This window comes from Pelecanus crispus, chromosome 2 (assembly GCF_030463565.1).
Source record: "Pelecanus crispus isolate bPelCri1 chromosome 2, bPelCri1.pri, whole genome shotgun sequence".
Taxonomy (NCBI): Eukaryota; Metazoa; Chordata; class Aves; order Pelecaniformes; family Pelecanidae; genus Pelecanus; species Pelecanus crispus.
The window spans coordinates 170,700,795-170,728,053 of record NC_134644.1 but is presented as its reverse complement, the minus strand read 5'-3'; the positions used below and the strand labels follow the sequence as shown (position 1 = coordinate 170,728,053).

At 39.2% G+C, this 27,259-nt stretch overlaps 1 protein-coding gene across 1 annotated transcript in view; it reads left to right on the top strand.

Moving 5' to 3' along the window:
• Positions 1 to 27,259, top strand: part of TRAPPC9 (trafficking protein particle complex subunit 9) — a 517,114-nt gene that overhangs the window by 158,416 nt on the left and 331,439 nt on the right. Inside the window, exon 19 of the mRNA XM_075704831.1 lies at positions 26,585 to 26,727. Within this exon, the coding sequence (XP_075560946.1) occupies positions 26,585 to 26,727 (143 nt within the window). The remainder of the gene's footprint in view (positions 1 to 26,584; positions 26,728 to 27,259) is intronic.

Here is a 27,259-nt window from a genome sequence, read left to right as displayed (position 1 = left end):
TGCCTTAGCTGTCCATTGCATTTTATATCCTGCATAAAATTGCTTTGCTGACATTTAAAATTGTCTATCAATCTACAGCTGTTTATCTCAATGACCTTCTAGTTCCTTCTATTCTGGTCCGAGGGCTAAGGTGTAGGGTAATTTGTTTTGGTGACTCTCAGACATTTGAAATTACCAGAGTAGTTAGTTGCAATATAATTATCCAAATGAAATTTGGCCAAAACATGAAGGTTAACACTTCTTTGCTTGTGAAAACTATCAGGTTTATAAGAATGGGGGCCAGAGTTCCAGTTTTATGTCTTGTTGGAAGTATAATGCTTTCAGCAACGTATTTAAATACTATACTAGGATAAAAAGTCAGTGCCTTGTCCTAAACAAAGAGTGCTACCTTCCAAAAGGTGAAGGATTTCCTTTCTTTAGACTGTGGTACAGACTTTTAAACTATATACTCATTTTTTCCACAACTCAAATTCAATTCTAAAATCTTTCTGTAACGTGGCCCGCTTTACATTTTGTTTTCTGCTTCCCACAGACTTGCACTACTTGCAATGTGCAAAGCCTCCATTCTTAATAAAAATACAGAATGGGAATAGTTCCTTTAATTTTTGGAACTGTTAAGGGAGAGTACAATGTAAGTGGCACATCTATTATGGTTCACCACCTATATTTAACTCAGATTTGATGATGTTTCTGACAAGCTGGTGCATTTAGACCAAGTCAGCAGTTCTCCATGATGACACATGGGCTGGGGCAGGGGAACAAATCTTCTGAAAAGGACAGAAAATAGAGGATTCAATGGCAAGACGTTATGAAAGATGATGTAAAGTAAATATTAAAAGCAGTATTATTGTTAATTTTAATCTGTCATTTTGACATCTGTGAAGTGCTGAATGCTTAAATTTTTTGGTTACACAGATACAATGACTGAAATGAGCAATAGTGTTGATGGTATAGTTTATTTAGTTCTTTACAGTCTTTACAAGTGCAAGAATATATTGTTTTTACAAAAATTTAAGATTCTACATGCTGTATTTTATTTATTAGCCTTTTTGTGTTCCTGTTATGATCCTCAGTCAGAACTTCTGTGCTTGTTTTTCTGGTTAGTTCCAGTATACACTTAATTATTACTAGGCACTATGAAGACTTGTTTAAAATTATGACATCGAATGAATTTAATTCATAAATATGAACAAATTAGGGGAGAAGGGAGTTCATGTTAGAGTGCTGTTGACTCTCTGAATGCAGATTTTGTAAGGCACATTAACTGTTTGGGGTCTAGTAAGAAGAAAAATTCAAATGAAAATTATGTTTTTATGGACAATTGCAGTGTGGTGGGATAACCTCAGCTGTGCTCCCCCCCAACAGGATGGGGAGAGAATAAGATGCAACAGCTCATGGGTGGCGATAAGGACGGTAATTGGGAGAGGTAACGGGCAAAACTCAGACTGGACATTGCCAGAGAGTAGAAGAATTGCGGGGAATCTTTTGTTGTTGTAAAGCGATGAAGGGACAAGGGTTGGCGTTTTATTGTGTGTGTAAATGTCCACCTTTGTCCATGTTGTGATGATGGTGCTTAGATTTTGGTCTAGCGCGGGCCCTTCCCCGGGCTGCAGTCCTGCAGGGACAACCTGCTCCCGCCTGGGCTCTCCAGGGCCGCAGCTCCTGCAGGAAATATCCCCCTGCTGCGGCCTGGGGCCCTCCCCGGGCTGCAGGCTGGCTCTCTGCTCCAGCGGGGTCTCTCCAGGGCTGCAGGGGATCCCTGCTCCGGGCCTGCAGCACCTCCTGCCCTCCTCCTCCTGCGGCCTCGGGCTGCCTCTGCTGCTGCTCCCTCCTTGGCTTCCTCCTCCTCTGCCTGGGCCGCCTCGGGCCCTTTCGGAAACCTCTTTTCCCCGCTGCCGGCGCCCCCAGCTTGGCTGAGGGGCTCAGCTGTGTCCTGCGCTGGGGCCGCTGGAGCCGGCTGGGACCGGCTGGGACCGGCTGTGTCCGGCCCGGGGCAGCCCCGGCCTCCCCTCACAGGGGCCCCCAGCCCCGCCGCCAGCCCCGGGGCAGGGGCACCCCGTTCATCCAGTAACAGAAGATAACATAAAAACCCTTTAGTCAATAAAGAACTTCCACCCCGAACTTAGATGCTCCTTTTCTCCCTGTTGTTGGCTGTTTTCTTGTCAGATCTTCCTGATAAAATTCCTTAGACTCTCAGGTTGAGCAGACAGTAATGCTGAAAAAACGCCTCCTTTGTGAGGTGATGCAGTGAAAAACATCTGAGCGCTCTACTAAATATGTGTGTAATTAAAACATTAAAATATTGCTATGCAAAACACTTATTACACCATCCATCATGTTCATTCAAAGGAACTGCTGTTTTAAATAGCAGAACCAAATTTTACTTTGTGTAGCTGTGAATTTAACGAGCAATTTGCTGTTAAAATATTTGGAAAGTTTGAAGGGAGAACATTTGCAGGTCGTATTTTGAATATTGGGCTTTTTACAAGAAAGACGTTTTATCTTTCAAAGGTATGATTTTTTTAAGTATCACCCAGAAAATCATACAGTCCTTTCTTCTGTTTCTGGTGCTCTCCTCCGTGTGGTGCTGTGTATCTACAGCAGTACAAAGCTGATTTTTTTTGAGTAGTTTTTCTATACGTTAAAACATTTGACACCAACTTCTTAGCTCGATTGAAGTAGAAGAAAACATTCCCCATCTATAGATAAATCAGCAACCTGGAACTTTGCATGCATGAATTGTCTGTCACATCTCTCATGTTTTGACTGATATAATAGCACTTAAAAGCGCAGGCAGATTAGTGAGTTCCATTAATAATGAGTTAAAATATATTAGGTTAATCCTGAATTTATTACCTATCATATAGTTCCAGTCTTAGAGATGAGTACAGGACAGGTATTCCAGAAGTGAGGAACACTCACTGTGTTGTGGGATAAGGAAGTCTTTTAGACAAGTCTGCAGATATTTGAGCTTTGTAGTCCAGTACCATACTGTACCAGACCATTCTCTTTAGCGTAATTATAAACTCCAGAACATCACTTTACAAATTTTGTTAACATAATCTAAAGTTTCTGAATATTTCCTCTGCATTTCAATGGGGGGCATTTCAGTGAATGCACAGTAGGATTTTTGATGGTGGTATAGTGCTATGAGTTTTGGAAAATTTTAAGCAAATCAGATTAATAAATGAACTGTATCACTGAGTAACACTGAATTTGTTTGTTAATAGCTGCAACAAATAACACAGAATTCCAAGCATGAAATTGAAGTCCTAAGTATGAAGAAGATGGTAGTGAATCAACACTACGGCCTGGTCGGCATGATGGTACTGATTGTAGGATCTTAGGGGAAATTAGAGAGGCTGTGAATTTTGGATACAGTAGTAAGAGACGACTCCAGCTGTTCTCTTGTAAACTGGACCAGTGCTGGACTGGGACATGAGACAGACTGAATTTGCAGACATGTCTGTTTTGTGGAGCAGTTGATTAGAAAGGCAGTGAAAGTCAGTCCCTGACATTTTCCTGGGGAACATGTAGGACCTGGTTCAAAATGTGAGTCTGAAGTGCCACCTTGTAATAGTGATGTTGGTATGCTTGGACACAGCAACAACAGTCTGAAGTAGTGCACAGCTTCTTATAGAATCACAGAATCATAGAATCATTTAGGTTGGAAAAGACCTTTAAGATCATCCAGTCCAACCATTAACCTACACTACCAAGTCCACACTAAACCAATCAAGGGTAGACTAGACTAAACCATGTCCCGGAGTGCCACATCTACCCGTTTTTTGAACACTTCCAGGGATGGTGACTCCACCCCCTCTCTGGGCAGCCTGTTCCAATGCTTGACTACCCTTGCCATGAAGAAATTTTTCCTAATATCCAATCTAAACCTCCCCTGACACAACTTGAGCCCATTTCCTCTTGTCCTATCACTAACTACTTGGGAGAAGAGACCAACACCCACCTCACTACAACCTCCTTTCAGGTAGCTGTAGAGAGCGATAAGGTCTCCCCTCAGCCTCCTCTTCTCCAGGCTAAACAACCCCAGTTCCCTCAGCCGCTCCTCATAAGGCCTGTGCTCCAGACCCTTCACCAGCTTTGTTGCCCTTCTCTGGACACGCTCCAGCACCTCAATGTCTTTCTTGTAGTGAGGGGCCCAAAACTGGACACAGTATTCCAGGTGCGGCCTCACCAGCGCCGAGTACAGGGGGACAATCACCTCCCTGCTCCTGCTGGCCACACTATTGCTGACACAAGCCAGGATGCTGTTGGCCTTCTTGGCCACCTGGGCACACTGCTGGCTCATGTTCAGCTGGCTGTCTGCCAACACCCCCAGGTCCTTTTCGGCCAGGCAGCTTTCCAGCCACTCCTCCCCAAGCCTGTAGCGTTGCATGGGGTTGTTGTGCCCGAAGTGCAGGACCCGGCACTTGGCCTTGTTGAACCTCATACAGTTGGCCTCAGCCCATCGATCCAGCCTGTCCAGGTCCCTCTGCAGGGCCATCCTACCCTCCAGCAGATCGACACTCCCACCCAGCTTGGTGTCGTCTGCAAACTTCCTCATCCAGATCATCGATAAAGATATTAAACAAGGCTGGCCCCAAAACAGAGCCCTGGGGAACACCGCTCGTGACCGGCTGCCAGCTGGACTTAACTCCATTTACCACTACTCTCTGGGCTCGGCCACCCAACCAGTTTTTTACTCAGCGAAGACTACGCCCATCCAAGCCATGAGCTGCCAGCTTCCCGAGGAGAATATTATGGGAGATGGTGTCAAAAGCTTTGCTAAAGTCCAGGTAAATGACATCCACAGCCTTTCCATCATCTACCAGGTGGGTTCTTAAAGCTATGTAAAGGAAATAGTCATTAAAATGAGAAAAGTTGTTGAAAAAAAAAGAAACAGGACAGCTGAGAGTTAAATCTTCGTAGGTAGCATGGAAACTCTTTAAGGGCAGCTTGTCAGGAGCACAGAACAAAAATATTTCCATAGGAAGAGCCTTTTACCTGTCAAGAATGACTTGAGAAGAGGGCAAAAGAGATTGGCATGTCTATAGAGTAAGACAAAAGAGCACATTAAAACCAGGATGACATCTTTCAAAAGTGCCCTGGAAACATTTTTGTTAGGATCCAAATTTATGTGGAAAATAATGTAGTACAAAGAAACAAAACCAGTATTACTGTCAACAAGAGCACCTCTGTGAACTAAAGTGTTGTAATGGTTAAGTTGTCAACTGTAATTTGTCACCTCCTGCTTTCAACCATCTTTGTGCTTGAGGATTGATTGATAGATGGCAAATAACGATGCCAGTATTTTCTGAGACTTCCAGATCTGGGACTCTGCATACTGCTAAGCCTGATGTCTTTGTTGGACACTTAGATAGAAACTGTAATACAGAATTAGTGGACAGATGAGTATGTCCAATATACTGGGGACAAGCCTTGGTTTTTTTTTTTTTTTTTTTCTTTTGAAGTCACTGCTTCACAGTCCATATGCTCCACATGCTGGAGTTGTTTGAAGATGTGAAGAAACACTTGAAGGAGGGAGATGGTGAAAGTTTTTCTGGATTCAGAGAAACACTGAACAAGATCAGAGAAGAGAGGTTCAGTGGGGCTCACTAAATGCATAGAATTCACCTTTGTTTCAAGGAACCATACTATTTGTGACTGGGAGAGTGGGTTGGGAAGTATTTTGGGTGCTTGCTCTATTCTCTATGCATCCTGTTTTGTTTCCTGTATGTGGCCACTCTTACGAATATAAACTCATAACAACTTTTCTCTGCAGACTGTACCATCGGTGAAATCTTATCTTAGTTATGAAATAAGGCTCTTTGCTTTTAGATTCTAGTAGTGAAGCTCAGTAAATTTAGGTGAGCAGGTGTCCACCTAGGGAAAGCATTGGACGTGCTGCATGATGGTCTTGTCTAACTGAAAGAAGGAAGAGTAAATGAGCATTGAAAACACACTGTCTTCAATATTTTGAAGAAGATGCATTCTAGCAACTACTGGGACACAGACAGGAGCTGAATCTTCTGATGCAAAGGGTCTGAAGTAAAAAGCATCTATTCTTTATGTTATTGTACTAATCATTAACTTTTTAAGATGTGGGTTTGTTTTAGAACAGTTAGTGCAAGCCAGGTTTTATTTTTGTTTTATATTTGTATGCATTGATTTTTGCATCAAACATTTCAAAGCAGCACTTCAAAATGTGAGAGTGCATATAATGTGGTGTTGTAATTTTGAGAGAATCAGTGAAAACATACAGCCACTTCTAGCATATTTGGTTGTTTAAATTTGTATTATAATCTCCATTATACAGAAAGTGGCTAAACCCCCTAATTATTCTCTCTCCAATTACCAAGCTTAAGTTGTATGTTGTGTTGGCCTTTCTTCATCTTTTTAAACCAGTGTATGAAAAAGTGAAAGAATTTAATTTGTATGAAACAGGAGAAAGGGAGAGCAAGGCCTGAAACGTCTGAGTAATGTGGGCAGAGGGTGAGTAGTGTATAATAACTTGCCATATATTTGCTCTGTAGAACAACATTTTTTCTTGACATCATTCATAAAGCTGTCAGACCCACACCACAATAGAAAAATACTTCCCTCTACAAATTTTACGGTATCTTGCAAGCTTGTTTGACAGGGCACATGACAGGTCTATCAAAACTGGGAGTCTCCCGTAACAAAACTCAAGACAAGTGGCAATCCTGTAAATGGAAAAGGTGGAATTTATGTATGTCAAAAGCAACCCCATTTTTATTTAAATTTCTAAGAGTTGTCTTAACATTTTTCCTTCTCATTTTTCTGTCTATAGGATTTGAAATATTAAAATGAGAAACTAAGTGCTGTCTAGCTGTACTATACTTTTATATAATCTTACTTGAACGCTTTCTTGTCTTATCCTTGGATCTCTTCCTTTATCTTATTTAGTAGGAAAGAATTAAACTAGAGCAAAGTTAAGAACTAAACTTTAAAAAAATCTTTTTCTTGTTATTTTTCCCCTCAAAATATTAGAGGCTTATGGTCAGTGAAATAGATGGCTGAAGCCTAACCTGCAGACTCCTGTATGCTGACAAAGGCTTGTGAGTTCTTCCACTTGAGCAGGTGCTCTAATGAAGCCAACTAAAAAAGAGCAGAGAGGCAAAAAGCAGTGATGGACACGGAGTCCATAAATCAAGCACAAATGCTACATTGCAATGCCTGAGGACATGAACCATTTATTTTTATTAATTGAGGATATATTTAGAATGGTACAGACTGTTGTCCATGGCATGCACTTAGTGTAAAGTGGTGAGGTGCTAGCACATATTGATTATAATACTTAAAAATGCATAGTTATTCACCTGTGTTACACAACCCAGCACAAATGTATTCAGGTAAGAGTAGCTGTAGGCTATGTTGCTTTACAAGGGTATGGCTGGGTAGCAGAGAAGGCGGCTAGAAGGTCCCTGCTTGCCATGTCCTGTCTGCCGCGTGCTGAGTGGCTCTGAACCTTCTGGAGAGGAGAGATTTTTCCTTCTGGGGAAGCAGGTCAGAAGACTTCAGAGGGAAAGAAGTTTTGCAAGTGAGGGGTGAGAAAGGCTGAAAGGGTGGGAGCTCTGCCATCAGGAAAGCTAGACATCAGCAGCCAGGGAGACTCATGGGAATAGCAAAAATTGGATTGTCAGCTCGCTCTGGTGACAGAATGGACTGTATCTACATTAGTAAGTAATGTGACCAAAAATGCAGCTTTTAAAAGTGAAACAGTTGCTGCTAATGATAGGATGTCTGTGGTATGAATGCTTTTGAGGAGGGATGGGGGATTTTCTTCTAGATTGTCTCTAATCTGGTATTATGGACTTGAATGCCTAATAGTGGAAGGAGTACAGCTTCCAATTTAGCATCACGGGATCGTTTCTGTTGGAAGGGATCTCTGGAGATGGTCTAGTCCAACACACCTGGTCAAAGCATGGTCAGCTAGAGCAGGTTACTCAAGGCCTTGTCCAGTTAGATTTGAGTATCTCTAAGAACGGACATTTCACAAGCTCTTTGGGCAACCTGTTCTAGCATTTGGCTATGCTAACAATACTTCCTTATGATTATAGGGAATTTTCTGTATTTCATTTGTGCCTATTGCCTCTAGTCCTTCCATTGGAACCCACTGAGAAGAGCCTGGCTCCATCTTCTTTGCTCCCTCCCATTGGTTATTTATACACATGGGTAAGACCTCCCTGAGCCTTCTCTTCTCCAGCCAGAGCACTCCAAGCTCTCTCAGACTCTCCTCGTATGACGGATGCTCAAATTCCTCAGTCACCTTCATGACCCTGGGCTGGACTTGCTCCAGTATGCCTGTATCTCTCTTGTACTGGGGAGTCCAGCACTGGACACAGCACTCCAGATGGGTCTCAGCAGTGCTGAGCAGAGGGGAAGGGTCACCTCCCTTGACCCGCTGGCAATAGTTCCTAATGCAGCCCTTCATAATTCACCCTGAAATAATCAAGTTTGCATGCTTCAAGACCACTCCACAATGTGAACAAAGACTTAGTAAATAAGAACAAGTAGGAGATTGACCACAAATGGATCTTCCTGATCCAGACAAAACAGATCCTGAAAATGGACCCGTAAAGACTAACAGTGGATTGTGCAGAGTTCACATGAAGTTGCCATGGTGGACTGAAAGAAAATGTGAAAGAATATAGTAGGCAGGGAGCACTTACTTACAAAGCTTTTAAAATTCTGTTCTGTCTCATTTTGGTTGTTTGTTTTGTTTTATTTTTTTTTTAAATGGTACCTGTTCTCAGAAAATTGTAACTTCTAAGGGGTGGAAAGAGAGGCTTTTAGGAGAGGGAAGTCTAGATAAATCTGTGTCAAAGTTTTGGCTGACTTGAGGTCCCATCATAATTTTGTGGTTAGTTTTATCCTGTGGTATTTTAAACCTGGATATTTTCTTTTTAACATTTTGTGCCTACTGCAGGTACCTTGGCACAATTTTAGTACCAAATATTTGAAATATTACATGTAATTCTAATAACTTGCATTTTTCAGAACTCATTTGGATTTCTTGTCTACTTTGGAAAAGTTAATTTCCTTTTTTAAATCCGTATATAGCTTCTTTTTTCTCTGATAGGGGTTGAATGCAGATAGGTTGCCTTAGGCAAACAATTACAAATCAACCCTCAAGCAGAGTCCTTAGGAGTAACTTATACTTTTCCTATATTAAAGCTGCGATGCTTATATATTTAAACTGAGTTCTTATGTGTCTTTATTTCAATAGGAAAAAGTTACCCTCATGTTACCTGGTAAAAATAGATCATAAGTTGCCAAACAGATTGTTTACCATTTGGTGTGATAAAATTAAAATGGATGGACAAGAACGACTTGATTCTTTATAATCTTATTATTTTTTTAAAGCAAGGTGAGGCACTTGTCATCTAGATGCAAGAATATGTAGTCAACTATTAATGCTTCATTGTTGCTTGACTTTGAAAGCAAGTTTTGACTACTATTTATTTTCTGTTAGAGTACAATACAAATTTATTGGTAAACAGTTCTTGACTTTTAAATGTTATTGTTCCTAACTGTATTCAGTAAAAACCTATGTGTTATAGAACACAGGTATGTAATAGTGTTCATAACTTCTCCTGGTGAACAACTAAAATGAATGAGTCTGTGAATCAGAAGGGAGCACATTTTTTCGCAAATAAGGAATTGAATCATCACCTGATTTTAATCATTTAGCTGAAAAAAAGTGAAGTGGGCATAGGAGGACTTCTGAATGGCTGAAATTATGTATTTTGATACTTTAAATAACAAAATCTAATTTTCATGTAATTACTCCTGTCTTTTAAAAAAAAAAAACCAACCCCCCCAACAAACTGAAGAGAAAAAATTTGAGTTGGTTTTGAATGAAGGAAAGCACCATCGATCAGGTTGAATCAATTTGAATGAAAAAGTAAAATCACCATTCTGTCATAATTCTTTTAATTGCCTTTTTTTGGAGGGGATGGGGGGTGTCTCTTTTTAATCTCAAAACTTTGTATTCTGTACAGATTTTCCAGGAATAGGATACTGGATTTCTTTTGACTGTTGACTATCGTCTAATTGAATGGGATCATACCAAAAATGATTCCTGACTTTTAGCCACAATAACTGGGAAGTATTCGGCCTGTTTGCATATGGCAGTACCCCAAGCACCGTGTCGTGATCGGCTGTGGGAAGTGACCGTGTAGCACCAGATGGGGCGGATCAGGGCTCTGTTTGGTTCTACGTACGGCATGCTCCTTGGGTCCGGTGGACTTAGTTTGCTTTCACAGAACTGCTCAAAATAGGCTTCAGTTAGTAGTTAGTTAGAATATCCTTCTTTAGGCTAAATAATTAATGGTAGGCTATCAGGGATGTTTTATACATTTTCAGAAGTAAGGGAAGATGTCTAACCCTTTTGCTTAAAATGAATTAATTAATCCCTATGAATTTCATTGCGTCTCATGCAGTAGTTTTGTCATTGCAGTGACAAATGGGATAGATAGAGGTTTTGGGTTTTGTTATCATGTGATTATATTAATTTGCATTTATATGGTTTTTACATTGTGCATACATTAGCTTGCCTTTTGGTGAAATGATTAGTAAAGTGTCTACAAAAAAAGCCAGTATTTTACTAAGATTTGCAAAAATGGGTTTATAAGACATTCTTGTTCATTTTGCAGAAATCACGTTTATAGTAATGACTTATTTTTAATACTGTTAAAATTTGAAGAGATACTTTTCTTCATTTCAAGACAAAATAGGAGCCTGTCGTGGTTTAGCCCCAGCCAGCAGCTCAGCACCACGCAGCCGCTCGCTCACTCCCCCTACCCTGATGGGATGGGGGAGAGAATCGGAGGAGTAAGAGTGAGAAACACGCCTGGGTTGAGATAAGAACAGGTTAATAATTGAAATAAAGTAAAATAGTAATGCTAATAGTAACAGTATAATAATGATAATAATAATAATGATACACGAAGCAAGTGATGCACAATGCAATGGCTCACCACCCGCCGACCGATACCCAGACAGTTCCCGAGCAGCGATTGCTGCCCCCCGGCCAACCCCCCCCAGTTTCTATACTGACCATGAGGCCATATGGTATGGAATAGCCCTTGGGGCAGTTTGGATCAACTATTCTGGCTGTGCCCCCTCCCAGTTTCTTGTGCACCTGGCAGAGCATGGGAAGCTGAAAAGTCCTTGACTAGCATAAGCAGTACTCAGCAACAACTAAAACATCAGCGTGTTATCAGCATTCTTCTCCTACTAAATCCAAAACACAGCACTATGCCTGCTGCTAGGAAGAAAATTAACTCTATCCCAGCCGAAACCAGGACAGAGCCTTATGATATTTAGCAGTAACCCACTAAACATGTATTCTAAGTATCATAATTCTGTAGGAATAGGTAGCTAGAGGATGTCAGTGCATTGTCTAACCAGGAACGTGACAGGATTGTTGAGTTGCAGCTTTCAATAGATATACATGAATGGAGTTCTGTGGAGAAGAAGCTTCGAGATTGTTGCATGATCTCAGATCATGTCTCATTTTTCTTTTCTCTGGGGAGAAAAAAGTTGTCAAAGTTGGAGTTTTGTTTGTTTGTTTTCCCGAATCAGTCATTCTTAAATGAGGTGAAGACAAAATCCACCCACACATCAGTTGTAATGGAAAGAATTATTGTTCAACGTCTGTTTATATGAAACAATTTTTTCCATATAAGCTGTTAAGAATTAGCACTCTTTCCAGTTACCTGATTTTGGTTGTTTTTTCCCATAGCGTTCTTATTTCTGTAGAACTTAATGGACGGTCAAGTGGAATTCACAGAAGCAGGATGGTTTTGGCTTAGGATTTAATCGAGTATGACTAACAGTTGGAAAAATTCATGATTATTTGTCTGTTTTAAACCTCTGAAGTTATGAGGCACTGTTTGGGAGTTTCCTGCTGCATATTTATGAAGTTCTCTGAGTGAGCTGACTCAGTGTGTTTTTTAAATAAGCATTTGTAATCCTTTTAAATGTGTGCTAATCACTTAGATTGGAAATCAAGTTAGCATCCCTAATAAAATCAAAATAGTGATTTAAAGATCAGGCGCCAGTACCTTATACCCATCCATCTGTCTATCTATAATATTCCATAGAATCATAGAATATCTCAGGTTGGAAGGGACCCATAAGGATCATCAAGTCCAACTCCCTGCTCCTCGCAAGACTTCCTGAAACTAAACCATATGACTGAAAGCATTGTCCAGATGGTCCTTGAATATGTATATGTTTGTATTTGTATATAAAATGTGTATATACGTATTTTGCAAAAATCTTTTAAATTTTATAATTCGTTTAGGTCAGTTCACCACTGGGGATCCCTAGAGAGTAAAGTAGTCACACGAGAGTTTTTTGCTGAAATTTTAGTTATGTGTAAGCAGTTGTTGGAAGATGGGGAATATGTTGAATGTTCTTGAGTGTCTCAGAGAAAAAAGGAAGGAATCAGAGACTGGCTATTTCCTGTTCACACCAAAAGAAGATTTTCTGTTCCTTCTGATGAAAGTGGCGAGTTCTCCTGATTTATTAGCATATGATGGTTTTAGATGGTTTTACAACTTAGAGTCTGGAATTAGATTTTTCATGTTTCCTTCAGGAAAAGATCTCTGAATCCGTTGATTAATTCTCTTGTTAATGGTGAGTTATGACCTAATAGTAATGACCTCCATTTGTCTTTTCAGAATGTATTTTGTTGCAGGGGGGAAAATCAAAAGTAACAACATACATTAAGCCTTTTTTTGGATGTTATTTTTATAGGATGTTCTGTAACTTTTAGAGCATAATTGACCTATGCGAAGAATACAGAAGTGTAAGTAGTGGCAGCTCGAAAGCAACGATGATCCAAGTATTGTCCGAATTGTGAGATCTTGCTCAGAAATCAATAATGAACGCATACTGCAGACTAGTCTGACATACACTGTTTAAATTGTCAGTGACCAGCCCTTTATAAATCTATAGTTTTGAGAACACATTTTGTGATGCCTTTAATCTGCTTTAAGACCTTTGCCTTTGTAAAATTTGTCTGTTTTCATTGTAGCATCACAGAATTTGAAGTGTGTTCTCAGCCTTCGGGAATCTTTAGTGCACGCAGGACTTGGAGCAGGCAATGGTGCTGGAGTCTGTTGGCACGGACCATGTTTACCTGGCTGAATTAAAGCAAAAGGGGATCAGTGAAAAGAGAAAATGAATTTTAGCATCATCTCTACTTCTGTTTCATATCTGCAATTATCTTCTTGTGTTTACGGAAAAGCTAAGTCCAAATTCCCTATGTTGAGGAAAAAGCATTTGAGGAAATCACATGCGCTGAGTTTATTAAGAGAACTGTATGTTTTAATAATGTGAGTGAACGCTTGGTTGCTCTTAGCTATCGGATAGCATGCCCAGTGAAAGAAAGAAGGTACATTAGAAGGGAAAGTGTCGCCGTTCTGCAACTCTAGGACCTGATTTCTAGCAAAACTATAGGACAAATTTAATTTCTGAAGTGTTAATCCCTGAAAACTAATTTCACTATTTTTTTTTATTTTGTTACTTTTTGTCATCAAATGAAGGAGTAGGAATTTGCAATATTCATTCCATAAAAACCTCATTTAATCAGTGATAAATTTAGCTTAATAACTTTACTGATTTTGAAAATTATTGTGCTGCTAGAGCCTCTATTTCCAACCCAAGTAGCAGCTGAAAAATCTGAAGTACTCCGTCTTCCATATTTACATGTTAATGGCTATGCTGAATAAACAGATCTATTGATGAAGTTGTTCAGGCATTCCTGTTTTAAAACCTCTTTCTTCACTTGCTCCTACTTTTAAACAATCACTTAATTGGGCTTATCCCTCCTAATCACAGGAATTCCTGAAAAAAAAGAGGATTGTTTAACACAAGAATACCAAAGAGCTCTCGTAAAAATCTGATCACTCAGTTTCAGGGATCTTTTATGTGTTATAGTCAATTTTTTTTCTGATTTGCTGGATGCATTATTTCTTTTTAAGGTACTTCAGCTATTGCAGAGGAGGATTTGTTTTATCTTTTGAGGGTGTGGGTATCATTTTTGTTTCGAGTACAATACAGCAATATTAGGAATAACAAGTACACGAATGGTGAATGGAGCTGGGTTCTTCAGGAGACTTTTAAACGGTGAATGGATTTGAGATCTTCAGGAAAGCATTTGTACTTTTTGTGTACCCTTTGTATGGGATGGATTTGTGTGTTGTAAAATAGAAATTCTAAATTTTGCTTACTTGGGTAATGGTGATGGTCTTGGGCCTGTGTCAGACCATACACCCATAGGGGAATGCATGTGACTTCCTTCTTTGTCTAGAATATAATCTTCATATTCTCTGGTGTTTTAAAAGTTTGTAAACTTTGAAAAGCTAAGTTTTATATTGCCATTGGGGAAGCAGGGTAGCTAATACAATTACTTTACTCTTATTATTGGTAAATATAGTAAAACCAGAAATCTAACAGCAGAGATGATAATAATAAGGTACGTATGTTGGGATACTGTTGAAATGTTTTTTTATGAAGGGCAGTCGTGGGAAGCAAATCTGTCAGAATTCTTTGAAGTATATGGTGAGCTCATGAACAAAGGGAATATCGTTGATACTGGTTACTTAATTCCTAAAACACTCCCAAAAAGACTCTCACAAAAGGCTTTTTGAGAGAAACAAATATGCTGTGAGATAAAAGTGGAGGTCCCATCAGGAGTCAAGAGCTGGCTTGAGGTAGGAGAAATGGTCCATTTACTTACTGAAAGGTGGTCTCCAGCCTAATTTGTAGGGATCTGTATTGTGTCTGTCCCATTCAGCATGCTCATAAAGGATCTGGATATTAGGGTGATTAGGATTGTGTCGAAGTTTATCAAGGGCAGCATACATGAAAACCAACTTTCAAGGATTACAGGCTTATCCTGTGATAGAGGTGGGTTGTTAAAATTTGAGATGAAGATCAGCGTTGATCCACATGTGCGTTGTAAAGTAATGCACATGAAGAAAATTCAGTCTTAATTCCAAATACACAGTGATGGGCTCTGAATTAACCATTGCCATTCAGGATAGAGATCTTGGAGGTATGAGACGTTCTACAGAGATGCTAGTTTAATGTGTAGTAGCAATGCAAAAGGCAAGCAATATTAGGAATAACAGAAAGCAAAGAACAGAGGGCAAAACAAAACGTTTCTTCTGTGTTTACCCCACTTCGCGTGCAGTCTCATCCCCTTCTCTCACAAAGGGCATAGTAGAAGGGAACAGAGAAGGGATGGGCCAAGGTTGAGGAAGTGTGAAACAGTGTAGAAGTGTTTGGCCTGAAAAACCAAAACTGAATAACTTTGTTGTGTTACCCAGAGACTTCACGTTGTTGCATATGAGCCTATTCAGGCTTGGTGGTGTTGCTTTGATCCGCTTCCTGGGTGGGAGGGTTGGAGAAGAAAACTTGCACTCACACTTGCAAACTTTGTGTCATACAGCTTTCTAAAATTCTCATTTGCTTAACTCAAAATATATACTGAAAGATCATATTTGATTGCTGAGTCTGCAGTAGCAAGATGTGGTGAATAACAGTTAATAAAATTGTGTGCTTGCTGTTGAAAGTGAGAGATGGCCTGCTTGTGGATGAGAAGCAACATTGATTGGATGTGTTGTTCTTAACTGGGGAGTCACTTGTGCAGCACTTGGTTTTGGTTTTTTCCTGGTATTCTTTCTGGGGTTGTGACTGTTTTTATACTACCTTGTTATTTCATTTATGATTTCATGACATGTGGTGTGTTTATGCTGGACACATGTTCTTTGCCCAGGAGTTGGTTTTATCCACCTCTCACGGGTGTGTTCTTTTAGTGAGAAGATATCTGCCAGCACCTTGTGCCTTTGGTCTTGGGGAGCCTGCCTACAGGGTGTAATGAACAGGTTTCAGTGAGGAAATACATTCAGTGATGCTTCTTTACAGCAACCAACACGTTATGGAGCCATTGCTGGGAGAACCAGTCTGCATTGTTGGTCTCCACATAGAGAAATTTCCCCTTTGAAGGATGTGTGTGTGTGATTTGTTCATCAACATCTATCCTTGCATTCATTCTCCTTTTGTACCTTCCTACTTCAGAATCAGGGCAGGATTTCAGAATTGGAGAAGTTATTGAGGAATGTGTGTGATGACTTGCCCCTCCATTCCAGCAAGTCCTCCAAGAACAGAAAGCAGGGCTGCGTAATTTCCTAGCACACATTTTTCTAAGAGATTCTGCAGTTTAGTGTCAGTAGACAGAAAACTCTCGATGGGAATGTTCCACATAAAAGTTACTTGTATTTAAGTTATTTTTAATGTCTCATCTGTATCTCAGCCAAGAATGAGATTCTGTGGTAACTGTGGTCAGCAGTGCTTGTGTCTAAGTCGCTGGAGGTAAAACCTTTGAGGCAGTTGAGAACGTGCATCAGCCACTTGGGTGTTCGGCTGCAATAGTACTGCCCTGGAGGCCTGGATGCAATTTGCCTTTAATTAAAGAAAGCAGCATTCTGTCATTAATATTACAACAAGAATTATGTATTGTATTTCCTGAGTATTTCCAGAGGGGAGCTGAACTCTAGGAGGGCATACTGTCCAGAGGAATAATGCTGTATACTCCTATCTTTCTCCTGTCATTTGGAAGTAACAACTTGTGTTCTAGCTAAAAAATGCACACAGAATAACTTGGGAATGTGTGGCTGCAATGGCCAATTAGGAAGTGCAGAGTTTAATGTGCGATGAATGCTCTTTAGTAAAAGATTGCTGTATATTGTATTTTATCTGTCAATCTGTATATCTGTTAGAATGACCTTTGATTCACCCTATTCATTAATGCAGAATGACTATAGCATGCCTGCCTTTAAACTTAATATTATTCTGCTCACATCTCCATTCTCATTATAAACATGGCTATTTTTAGCTAGCACAGATTCAGAATATGCCTTGTAAGCTTAAGGGAGATTTATTGAGCTCCTGTGTGTATTCACTAGAGATTCCTTATTGAAGCTTACTGATTTAGGATTGGGGAGGGGTAAAATGTACTATTTAATTCCCGGCATATGCCTGCAAGAGCTATATTTAGCTTCAGCTACTTGTCATTGCCATTGTGCTATTTTTACAAAGGGATGCAGCAGTTTCATTGTTCAGGCGCTTAACTAGACATAAATGTAGATGGATGAACTAGATAAACATTGGTGTACTGCAAAAATTGCTACTGAAAGTCAGTGTGTATGCAGTAGGTGTACTTGAGTAAAACTGCACTAGAGCACGAGCACAACAGGCACCTTGTTCAATAGACTGGTTGTGTAAATTCGCCTGATTAACACGTGCTAAAAATTATATTTAATTTTGCTTTAGACTGATGAAGTAGCTTCACAGGAATAACAATGTGGGCTGTGTTTGTATTTGTACATAAAAATTACTGCAGCGGTACAATTTATTTCATTGCTTAATCAGTTGTTAAGAATTTTATCATAGCTTTTGTAGTTGCCATATATATTTTTAATGGAATACAGAGGAGAAAAATTAGTATGGCGAATGCTTGCTGCAGTTTGGTCCTAGAGGATGATTACATATGCACTACAAGATGATTACATATGCATATCCTTTTTATAATGCATATATCGGGGCTCTTGCTATCAATTACTATACTACTTGGTGCTTTAAGGAACAATATCTACTGGGAAAGTCTCCTTTTCCTATTTGGGGAAAATTAGAAATTCTACCTTGATCAATTAAGTATTCCAGTAGATTTAGACTTGCTTCACAATTTACATTCAGAGAAATGTATAGGTACTTTCTATCCCTTCTTAGCTGTCTAATTTCTCCTTAAAACCGCAGTATTTATTTTTTAGCTAAAAAAACAAGAGAGTGAGTTGTTGTGTCATTTATAAAAATACAGAAAACCTAAAGTATATTTTGTGTATCAGAAAATCAGACAGGTTAGCCGTAAGTGAAAAGACTAATATTCTCCAGCGAGAGAGAGAGCAATGAATAGATCTCTTTCTGCAAAGTTGCATGGTATCACTGTGCACTCATTCCATCAATTAGTTTCATATAAAAATTCAATTTATGATATAATTTACTTTTTATGAACCATGATACGGTGTTTTCTACAGGTAGAAAATTTCATATATAGTTGTTCATGTATTCCACCTCTGATCTTCATTTCTTATTGTGGACCTGTCTTGGGCAGCTACTGAAGACATCAGGGAGGACTCATTTATTTTCACTTTTGGAATAATACTCAGCTTGAAATGAAACTTGTGAGGTAATGGCTTGGTGGTCTCCTTATGACAAATGACATATTCCACTTTTCCTCCCAAATATCCTTTCAACACCAGTATTTCAAGTAAAGGAAGGTCTAAGTGTTTGAGGGAATGATGTGAATTCCTTCATGGAAGAAGCTTTGAAGACATCAGCATCGAAGTCCCCGTGGTCTGAGTTTTGCAGTAAGAGTCCGGTCCAAAGAGTCAATGCCAAGAAGCGTGTGTATCTCAGAAACCATAACGAATGTTGTTGAGAGCGTTCAGATTTCAATAATGCTGTTCTTTGCTTAGCTCTCATCAACAGGGAGAAACAGAAAGGTGATGCTAGTGACATTTAGTTGGAGGTTTGGTTTTTTTCTATTAGATTGGAGATTTTTGTCCTCCTAAGGAGAATTATAGAATCTGTAACTAGCCAGCAGTTTCTCTGCTTTTCCTCTTTAGTGGTGTGGGTCTGTGTTGTTTTTCCTTTTATCCTCCTGAGAACAAGTGGGCAGGAGGATATTCAGCTTATGTACATAAGGGCACCTGTTGCTTCTCCCAACACTGCTTTTAAGCCTTATTTTTATACAGACTTTATCCTTTAAGCCTGATTTTTATACAGACTTTATCCTATGTCAGGTTACCCTGTGGATTCATGGACTGTAAATTTAGTGATGGGAGAAAGAAGCAAAAATCACAAGTATTTGTCTTTTGTTAGACTATTGTAAATTAAAACTCAAGAAAGTGCTAATTTAAATGAATTTTGATAGCCGAATGAATACATAGGCAGAGATGTGTGCATTTGTAAATGCCAGGACTGATTTTTTTCATGAGGACAACTCCATACATAGCCACAGTCTTTGCATTCACAAATTGGTCCAAGGACTGGAAGCTTGACGTATTTGAGTCCCATCTTCCTTGGTTTCAGCTATGTAGGCATCCCCATTTCCTTCCCAATGCTCACATTCTGGTCTTTCCCTGAAAAAAGATTCAGCTGTGTTCAATGTACTGCATTTCAGTACGAACCGTGTTGCTGGAGCAGCATATCCCATGTGCTTGGATTCGAAATCGTGCGGTCTTCAAGACTGGTCCTTTTTGGGTTGGGTCCAGTAATGCTTAGGCCAGGTAATTTTGCTAGTGAAGATGGGAAATTGAGGTGTGGAGCCACATATAGAAAGAAGGATAAAAAATTTAGTCTGACTAGGGCAAAAAACCTCTACACACTCTGTGTGGATGGGGAAGAACCACGCAGCTTCTCAGTGTGAAGGTGAGTGAGTAGGACTGGCCTGAAGCAGCAGGGAGCAAAAGAGGGCTTGAATGCCCCGTTTGGAACTGTCCTGGTTTCGGCTGGGATAGAGTTAATTTTCTTCCTAGCAGCAGGCATAGTGCTGTGTTTTGGATTTAGTAGGAGAAGAATGCTGATAACATGCTGATGGTTTAGTTGTTGCTGAGTACTGCTTATGCTAGTCAAGGACTTTTCAGCTTCCCATGCTCTGCCAGGCGCACAAGAAACTGGGAGGGGGCACAGCCAGAATAGTTGATCCAAACTGCCCCAAGGGCTATTCCATACCATATGGCCTCATGGTCAGTATAGAAACTGGGGGGGGTTGGCCGGGGGGCAGCAATCGCTGCTCGGGAACTGTCTGGGTATCGGTCGGCGGGTGGTGAGCAATTGCATTGTGCATCACTTGCTTTGTATATTATTATCATCATCATTATTATATTGTTATTATTATCATTACTATTTTACTTTATTTCAATTATTAAATTATTCTTATCTCAACCCAGGAGTGTTTCTCACTCTTACTCCTCCGATTCTCTCCCCCATCCCATCGGGGTAGGGGGAGTGAGCGAGCGGCTGCGTGGTGCTGAGCTGCTGGCTGGGGCTAAACCACGACAGGAACCAGGGTCTGCAGCCTCCCAGAGGCCCCGTGGGGCTGTGTGAGCCCGACAGCCCTGAGGAGAGCTCAGCCTTGAGGAGAGCTCAGCCTCGGCCCGGAAGCAGCGAGGAAGCTGTGGGAGGGCAGAGGCCGGGAGATGCCACCGGCACCGCGTGGCTGCACCCACGGAGGCAAGGCTGTGGAACGCCGTCGGCGTCAGCAACGTTGGCGCTCTGAGCGTGCCTTTGGCTGGCCGTCTCTTTGCTATCACCAGCCTATTTATTGCCAGGGTTACCTGCTGCTGTTGAAGAGTGTGGTTAATTTGGGAAAGTCATTTTCTCTTTGTTACTGCCAGATAATTTAATTAGTTAGATTTAGGCAGCTGAAATTCCTGACCCCTGATTTATTTACACCATCTTCAGAGCTCTTAGAAGAATTTAAGCATGGCACCCAATAGAAGAAAATGAGAAGTTAATTTTGTAGAGAGAGGTTCTCTGGTGCCTTTTGCGAGATGGAACTGATGAACTAGTACTTTTTTATTTCTCTTTATTACTGATGAATATCACTGCCCATCAGAGTTGAATATGGGAGTGAAATGGTCAGGGGAGGAGAAGAAAGAAGGAGGGAGGCAGACAGAGAATTTAACAAAAATGGGGTTTATAGTCTGTTTAAGGGAGGGGAAAAAAAAAAACCCAAACCTGAAAACAGAAGGCATCCAACGAGAAAAGGGACTAAAAGTCAGAAAGAATGGCTAAGCACTCATGAATGCATGGAGCATGTCCTGCTAATGCTAATGGGTGTGAGAAGCAGGAGATCAGGATCATGATGGGATTTGGGAAGAAAACATGTTTACTGTTGGGCAAGTAATTTGATTTAAAAAAAAAAAAAAAAGGTATACTTGAAGATTACACACCTAGAATAAGTTACTTTTCAAATTTCAAGCCCTAATCCCATGAGAAATTATACTCATTAGTAAGATTTGTTTTCTGTAAGTAGTTCAGAAACTAAAATGGAAAGATTATATTCTGAATGTATATATTTGTAGTCTGGTCTTCTATATCTTAATGGGGAGCCTGCAATGATATGTTCTGGTATATCTTCACAGTTACTGCAGTCAGTATCTGCAGAGTCTCAGGAGCAAACTGCCTGTAGCTAAGTACTGGCATTTCGTCTTGTAGTAAATGTTGACATCTACTTAGTGTCATTTTTACTGTACTAAGGCAATTTAGGAAAGACCTGCAAATGCAGTGTATGGAAGCCTTTGTTACAAAGTATGAATTGTTAATTTAATTATGGAAAACACTGATAATAAATATTTTAGAAATTAATGTTCCAGTTTGGAAAAAAATGGAGGACAAAATCTTGCTTTGGTATCTGAAACACAAAATGCAGGATGTGTGGTAGTGCAATACTGTAAGAAGAAATATTATAAAACAGAATCTTCTGGTTCTTCCACTACCAAGATATGCACAGGGATAAAATCAGAATTATGGCTAATAAATTGTTTAGGAATAAAGAAACAAAGAATAAAGAAACAAATCTACTAAGCAAAATAGATGATGTAAGAATTAAACTCAGGAGCTTCTGACCTGAACTGTTTCCAACTTTGCAAATTTTGCAACCAAATATTTAGATGCATAAAAGTATTTTTCAACAGTGAGGAGGAAGGTATAAGAACTTTATCAATCAATATGATTATGGATTATTTACTCATTAACAGTATATCACTATAAATTTGAGTTTCCTGACTACTAATTCACCTCCTATGTATATTGTTCTCATTGTTAGTAGTTTTTGTTGATTATATCTAATGTTGCTGTTCAGTAGTTATTCCTGTTTTTTAAAAGAAAATTACTTTTTTAATGTTTTTCATGTCTTGAAGGATTTTTTTCTTAAAAAAGTCTAATTATGAGAGTTGCTAATATTAAACTAAGCTAATATTTTATGCTCTACAGAATGTTTATTTTCCTTTACATACCGCATATAATGATCACATCTCTGCAGGTGGATTCTTATATCCGTGAGTTATAGTTACATTAACATACTCTTGGTCTAAGCCAATTTTTGGACTAAAATACTGTTCTTTGCTACATATAACTTTGAAAGATTTCTTGGGGTAAATCTTCTTGACTCTGGTACTCAGTCAACCCCCCTACTTCAGAACGAGCGCACAGAAGGGATTGAGCACCATGTTCAAATTCCGAGCACAAGAATCCCCTTCATCACTGCTCTTTCCCCCTTCATTTATATGTTTCTTTTGTCTTTAGCTGTTTCGGGGAGATCTGTTCTCAATCAGTAATGTTCTAGCTTCTGCATAAGTAGCAATATTCTGTAGAATTATATGGAAATACTCTTTAGATTGTACTCTCTGTTTCTTCTGGGTAGGAAGTACTATAGTAGTAGTTCAGTAGAAGTAATTGATCTGAGTTGTAGATTGTTAATTGTTTGAATTGGCAATTAAAATCAGTATATGAAAGGTATTACTGTTCAGCCAAAGTCACTTTTGAGGGATTGGCAGAGGGGTACTAACTGTTGTCATTGAGTTAGGAAACTTTAATGCCAAATGTTTTGCTTTTCATTAGTGGCATAGTGTTATTCAAAAAGAAGTTATTTTCTAATTTTGCTTTTAATTCTGTTACAAACATGAATATGGAAAGGTTTTCCATGAGCAGACAGGAGAGAATGACTTTTTAAAAAAAAAATTGGTACCAGCTGTATGCAGAAAATATGTTTGAGGACAAAATGCATGAGAGAAACCAAAATTATAATTTTTCAACAGTTTATCTGTAAAATATTTCTTGTCAATATAGTAGGTGGTATTAATGTCTGGTGCTGTTTGTTAAGAGTCTTGTCATCTGGAACTTCCACTTAAAACATTTCCTTTTCTTTTCTTCATCAATAGAAAGAAGGACCAATGAAGTAGTAAAAAATTTATCAAGCCAAAGTCATCATATAGGTTAAACAATTTATCCATATTTTTACTGCTGAGTTTCCAGAATGCAACTCTGCTTAAAAACAAGAATCCCCACCCCCCACCCCAGTCCACAGATATTCTGAATTCCAGATGTGTTCAGTTAACAATAGGCTGCTTTTCCTGGCTGCCTGCCCTGAGAGGCCAGTGTACTCCATCCTTCCTTCCTTTTCTTTTTTATGGATGATCCGCAGGCAAAATTATGTTTGTAGTGACAACCTGCCGTTTCCTTTTGGTCTGCAGTGATGCAGTTTGGAGAAATCTAATAAATGCTATTGGTATTTGTAAAGACGAATAGAATCTGCAGCTCAGTCTGTTATTTATGTACATTTGACAGGGCCATGGGAGTAAGTATACAACATTATTTAAATCAGGGGCTGTAGCATTTGGACTGTTCTTCTCTGCAGGTGCTGTGGGAGAGACTCACAAATTGTTTTAAATTGGAGCTTTGTAAGCTTATGAAAGTGTAGGATTTTTTTTTCTATCCTAAAGATAGAAAATCAATCTTTCATATTGTATGAGGAGTCTTTTCCAAGGTGTGTGTGTGTAGAGGGGTTTAAATGAGACTGAATTAGGTTTTTTTTGTTTGTTTGTTTGTTTTTTTTTTACATCATGTTCATATTATAGGAATCCTAAGCAATAAAACTTTCTCTGATCACCTGAAGGCTCCTGAAAAAAATATTTCCTTCGGTCATACTCCCCCCCTACACATACATCTACACTCCTGATGTAAAGTCTACCTGATGTATTATCTTTGTGCAAATCTTACGTTTTGGGTGAGATGTCCTGTTGTCTAGATTAATAGAAGACCATTAGGTTTTCTTTTCCCCATTCTCTAGCATAGGGTGTGGGACACACGCAGGGTCATCAGCAGGTTTTCTTTGACAAATTCCTCACTACAACAGGGACCAAGATTATGATGATGCCCTTAAAGTCACCTGCTCATCAACGACACATAGTAGTTGTAGTTTTTAACCTTTTTCTGGAGGTTTTTCATTTGGAATTGGATGTTAGGAAGGGTTTTCATCTGGAATGATGATGCTCCATGACCTTTCAAACTAACATTTATTACACGTTTACCTGTAATCATAGAATCATTGAATCATTTAGGTTGGAAAAGACCTTTAAGATCATCCAGTCCAACCATTAAGCTAACACTACCAAGTCCACCACTAAACCAATTAAGGGCAGAGTAGCAATTTCATGTTTCCTGGCTTGGCGGCTGGATTTTTTTTTAATGAAAGTAAAAACTAGGAGTCATTAAGGTTGGAAAGGACCTCTAAGATCATCAGTCCAACCGTCAACCCAACACCACCATGCCGACTAAACCGTGTCCCGAAGTACCACATCTACCCATTTTTTGAACACTTCCAGGGATGGTGACTCCACCCCCTCTCTGGGCAGCCTGTTCCAATGCTTGACTACTCTTTCCATGAAGAAATTTTTCCTAATATCCAATCTAAACCTCCCCTGGCACAGCTTGAGGCCATTTCCTCTCGTCCTATGGGACTGGGATTGATAAAGCAGCCTTGCGCCATGGTTCTGTGTAAAATAAACTATGGCTCCATACCACAGTAGCTTTCCCAAGCAGGATACTGAGTGTTACTGCAATAATACGGAACATACATAGCTGGAGTTTTCACGTAATTGAAATTGAAGTCCATTCTCGCATTATGATGTAAGTAGTGTCAGATCCCTGTACTTGTGGAGTTTACTTCTGATTTTTATTAAATGGTCCAGCTGGTTAATTAGAATGAAGTACGTTTTGAATGGGTTTTTGCTTTTCTTATTTTTGTATTTAATATTGATTAGCTTTCCTGACATAATATAAACTTGAGTTCATTAACTACAAATTAGGGATTGACATAAACAGAGTAGACGGATATGTCCAGAGTGCCCGCTGAAGGTTTTTATTTCTATTATAAGGTGACTCTCATGAATTTTAATGAAACTATATTAGGAATTGGAGTTAGCCCACTTTACTTAAGAGCTAGCTGGAAATAGGCAACACGTTTAAGTGCACACATGCAGCAAAACATTAAACTCTTGATTTTGGTATTCTTTAAATCCCTGGATTGTAGTTATTTTAAGAAATCGATTGTATCCGTGTTTCTGTTCCTTCAGCCAGACTTAGAAACATAATGGTATCAAATGTAATTTTTTTTTGTAAGTTATAAAATCCTTAGATTGTTCCTCAGAGCTTATGGAAAAAATTAACAGGTTTCATAGAATGTTTTAGAAATCTTCACTTGAAAGGGAATGTACTTTTAACCGTGAGGATTGATGACATCTGATAAATATAATTGGTTTCCTGGAGAAGTTGCTGACTGACTGAGGTTTGGGGTTGTTTGGTTTTGGGGTTTTATTTTGGTTTGGTTTTTTAACGTAAAGAATGAGCTAAAAGCTCATCCAAGAGGACGTAGGCATTGTTTCCACATCTTTTTAAGAAACGGCTGTCCCTCTAGACATAGGCTTCAGCATAATATTGTAATGTCCATGTTAGGTTAGAGGTCTGTTTTTAACTCTGTCCTTGCTCTGAGACTTGGCAATAGCAGGTAACTGGGGGCCAGAATAAGAGCTGAGAAAGAATCCAGTGATGCTTCCTAAATTCTTGCCTTGCTTCCAGCAAATGGTATTTCAGGAATATAATGAAAGAAGAGGTGGTGCGTAGTCGCTTTGGATGAATCAAAGGTTTGTTCTGAGCTTGAACACTGATGACGACATGGGGACTCGTATCCTGGGAAGCTTCCCACGTGCTGCTCATTAAGGAAAAAGACATACGGTCCAAAATTTCATCACAGAAGTAAAGGCTCAGTACTACTGAGAGTAATGAGTGCATAAGACTAATGCTAAAGAATCATCCTCATTTTTAATATTTGTTAACCAGTCATGTTTTATAAAATGAACATCAAAGAAAGATAAGGTTCGTGTACTAGATCTAGACAACAGTGTTGTTTTCATCTGTTAGTTAATGGAGATGAGTGTGTATTTGCAGTGACTTGTTAAGAGACCAGATGCTTTTAGTTTTGTATAATCTTTATCTGTCCACACTCAAAAACTTTAAGGGTTTTCCATTTGATTATGAAGGTAATGAAGTGGTCAATATTTTTCAAGAGTATGAAAAAGCATATCATTTAATAAACCCTAAACTCTTCTAAGCAAAAATAAACCATTTTTTCTGTGTCAAATGTGGTATGGAGAGGAATTACATGAAGTGAAGTCCAGCTGACTTTGTTCTGTACTCCTTAGTTTTTGAAAGGATTAGGAAAAAAAGCAGCTGTTTACATTAGATGCAGTTATTTGTTGGATTGCCTTTTTTCTTCAGATAATAGAATGGATGGGTTAGGAAGGCAAATTCTTGAGGGCATAGAAACTTTGTGGTAAATCACTTCTATGGTCTAATTTAATTGAACTTGTGAAATGCACAGTAATGAAGCATAGCTAATACGTAATTTACTTTTGTTTCCTAGACACTGGAAGCCATTTTGAATTTTAAGTACTCTGGTGGACCGGGACATGTTGAAGGATACTACAGGAACCTTTCACTAGGCCTTCATGTAGAAGTAGAGCCATCTGTTTTCTTTACACGTGTCAGCACCCTTCCAGCAACAAGGTAAGCCATGTTTTGACTCTTGTATATTTGACTCATTGTCTCTATTATATTGGCTATAACTTAAAGACCACGCTGGAAACTTTCAATATCATCTGCAACATGTAGGTAAAGAATGATGTGAACAATTTTCAAAATTCCTCATTTAGGAGTTTAGCCTCCTTTAACTGCAGACTATGATTAAAGCAATCCATGTGCATTGGACGGTTTCTGAGGTTCAGACATTTTTTCATGATGGTTTATTTTACCAGGGACAGGATACCTCTTGTTTATTGTAAAATTTGATGAGTTCTTTCTGTATCTCTCTGCTGTTGTGGTGTGTTGTACATTACATTGTTTTGTGTTTGTTTTATAGAATCTTACCCAAAATGTATGTGTAAATGATTGTCTTTGGATGTGAGGAATAAATTGTAATCATTCTCTCCTTTGGTGCTTGCTTTTTCTTGTAAGCCACAGAGTAGTTTCACATATCGTAGTTTCACATATCGTAGTGAGTTTTAAAGATCATGGCAACGTGTGATGGTGGTCAAATGCC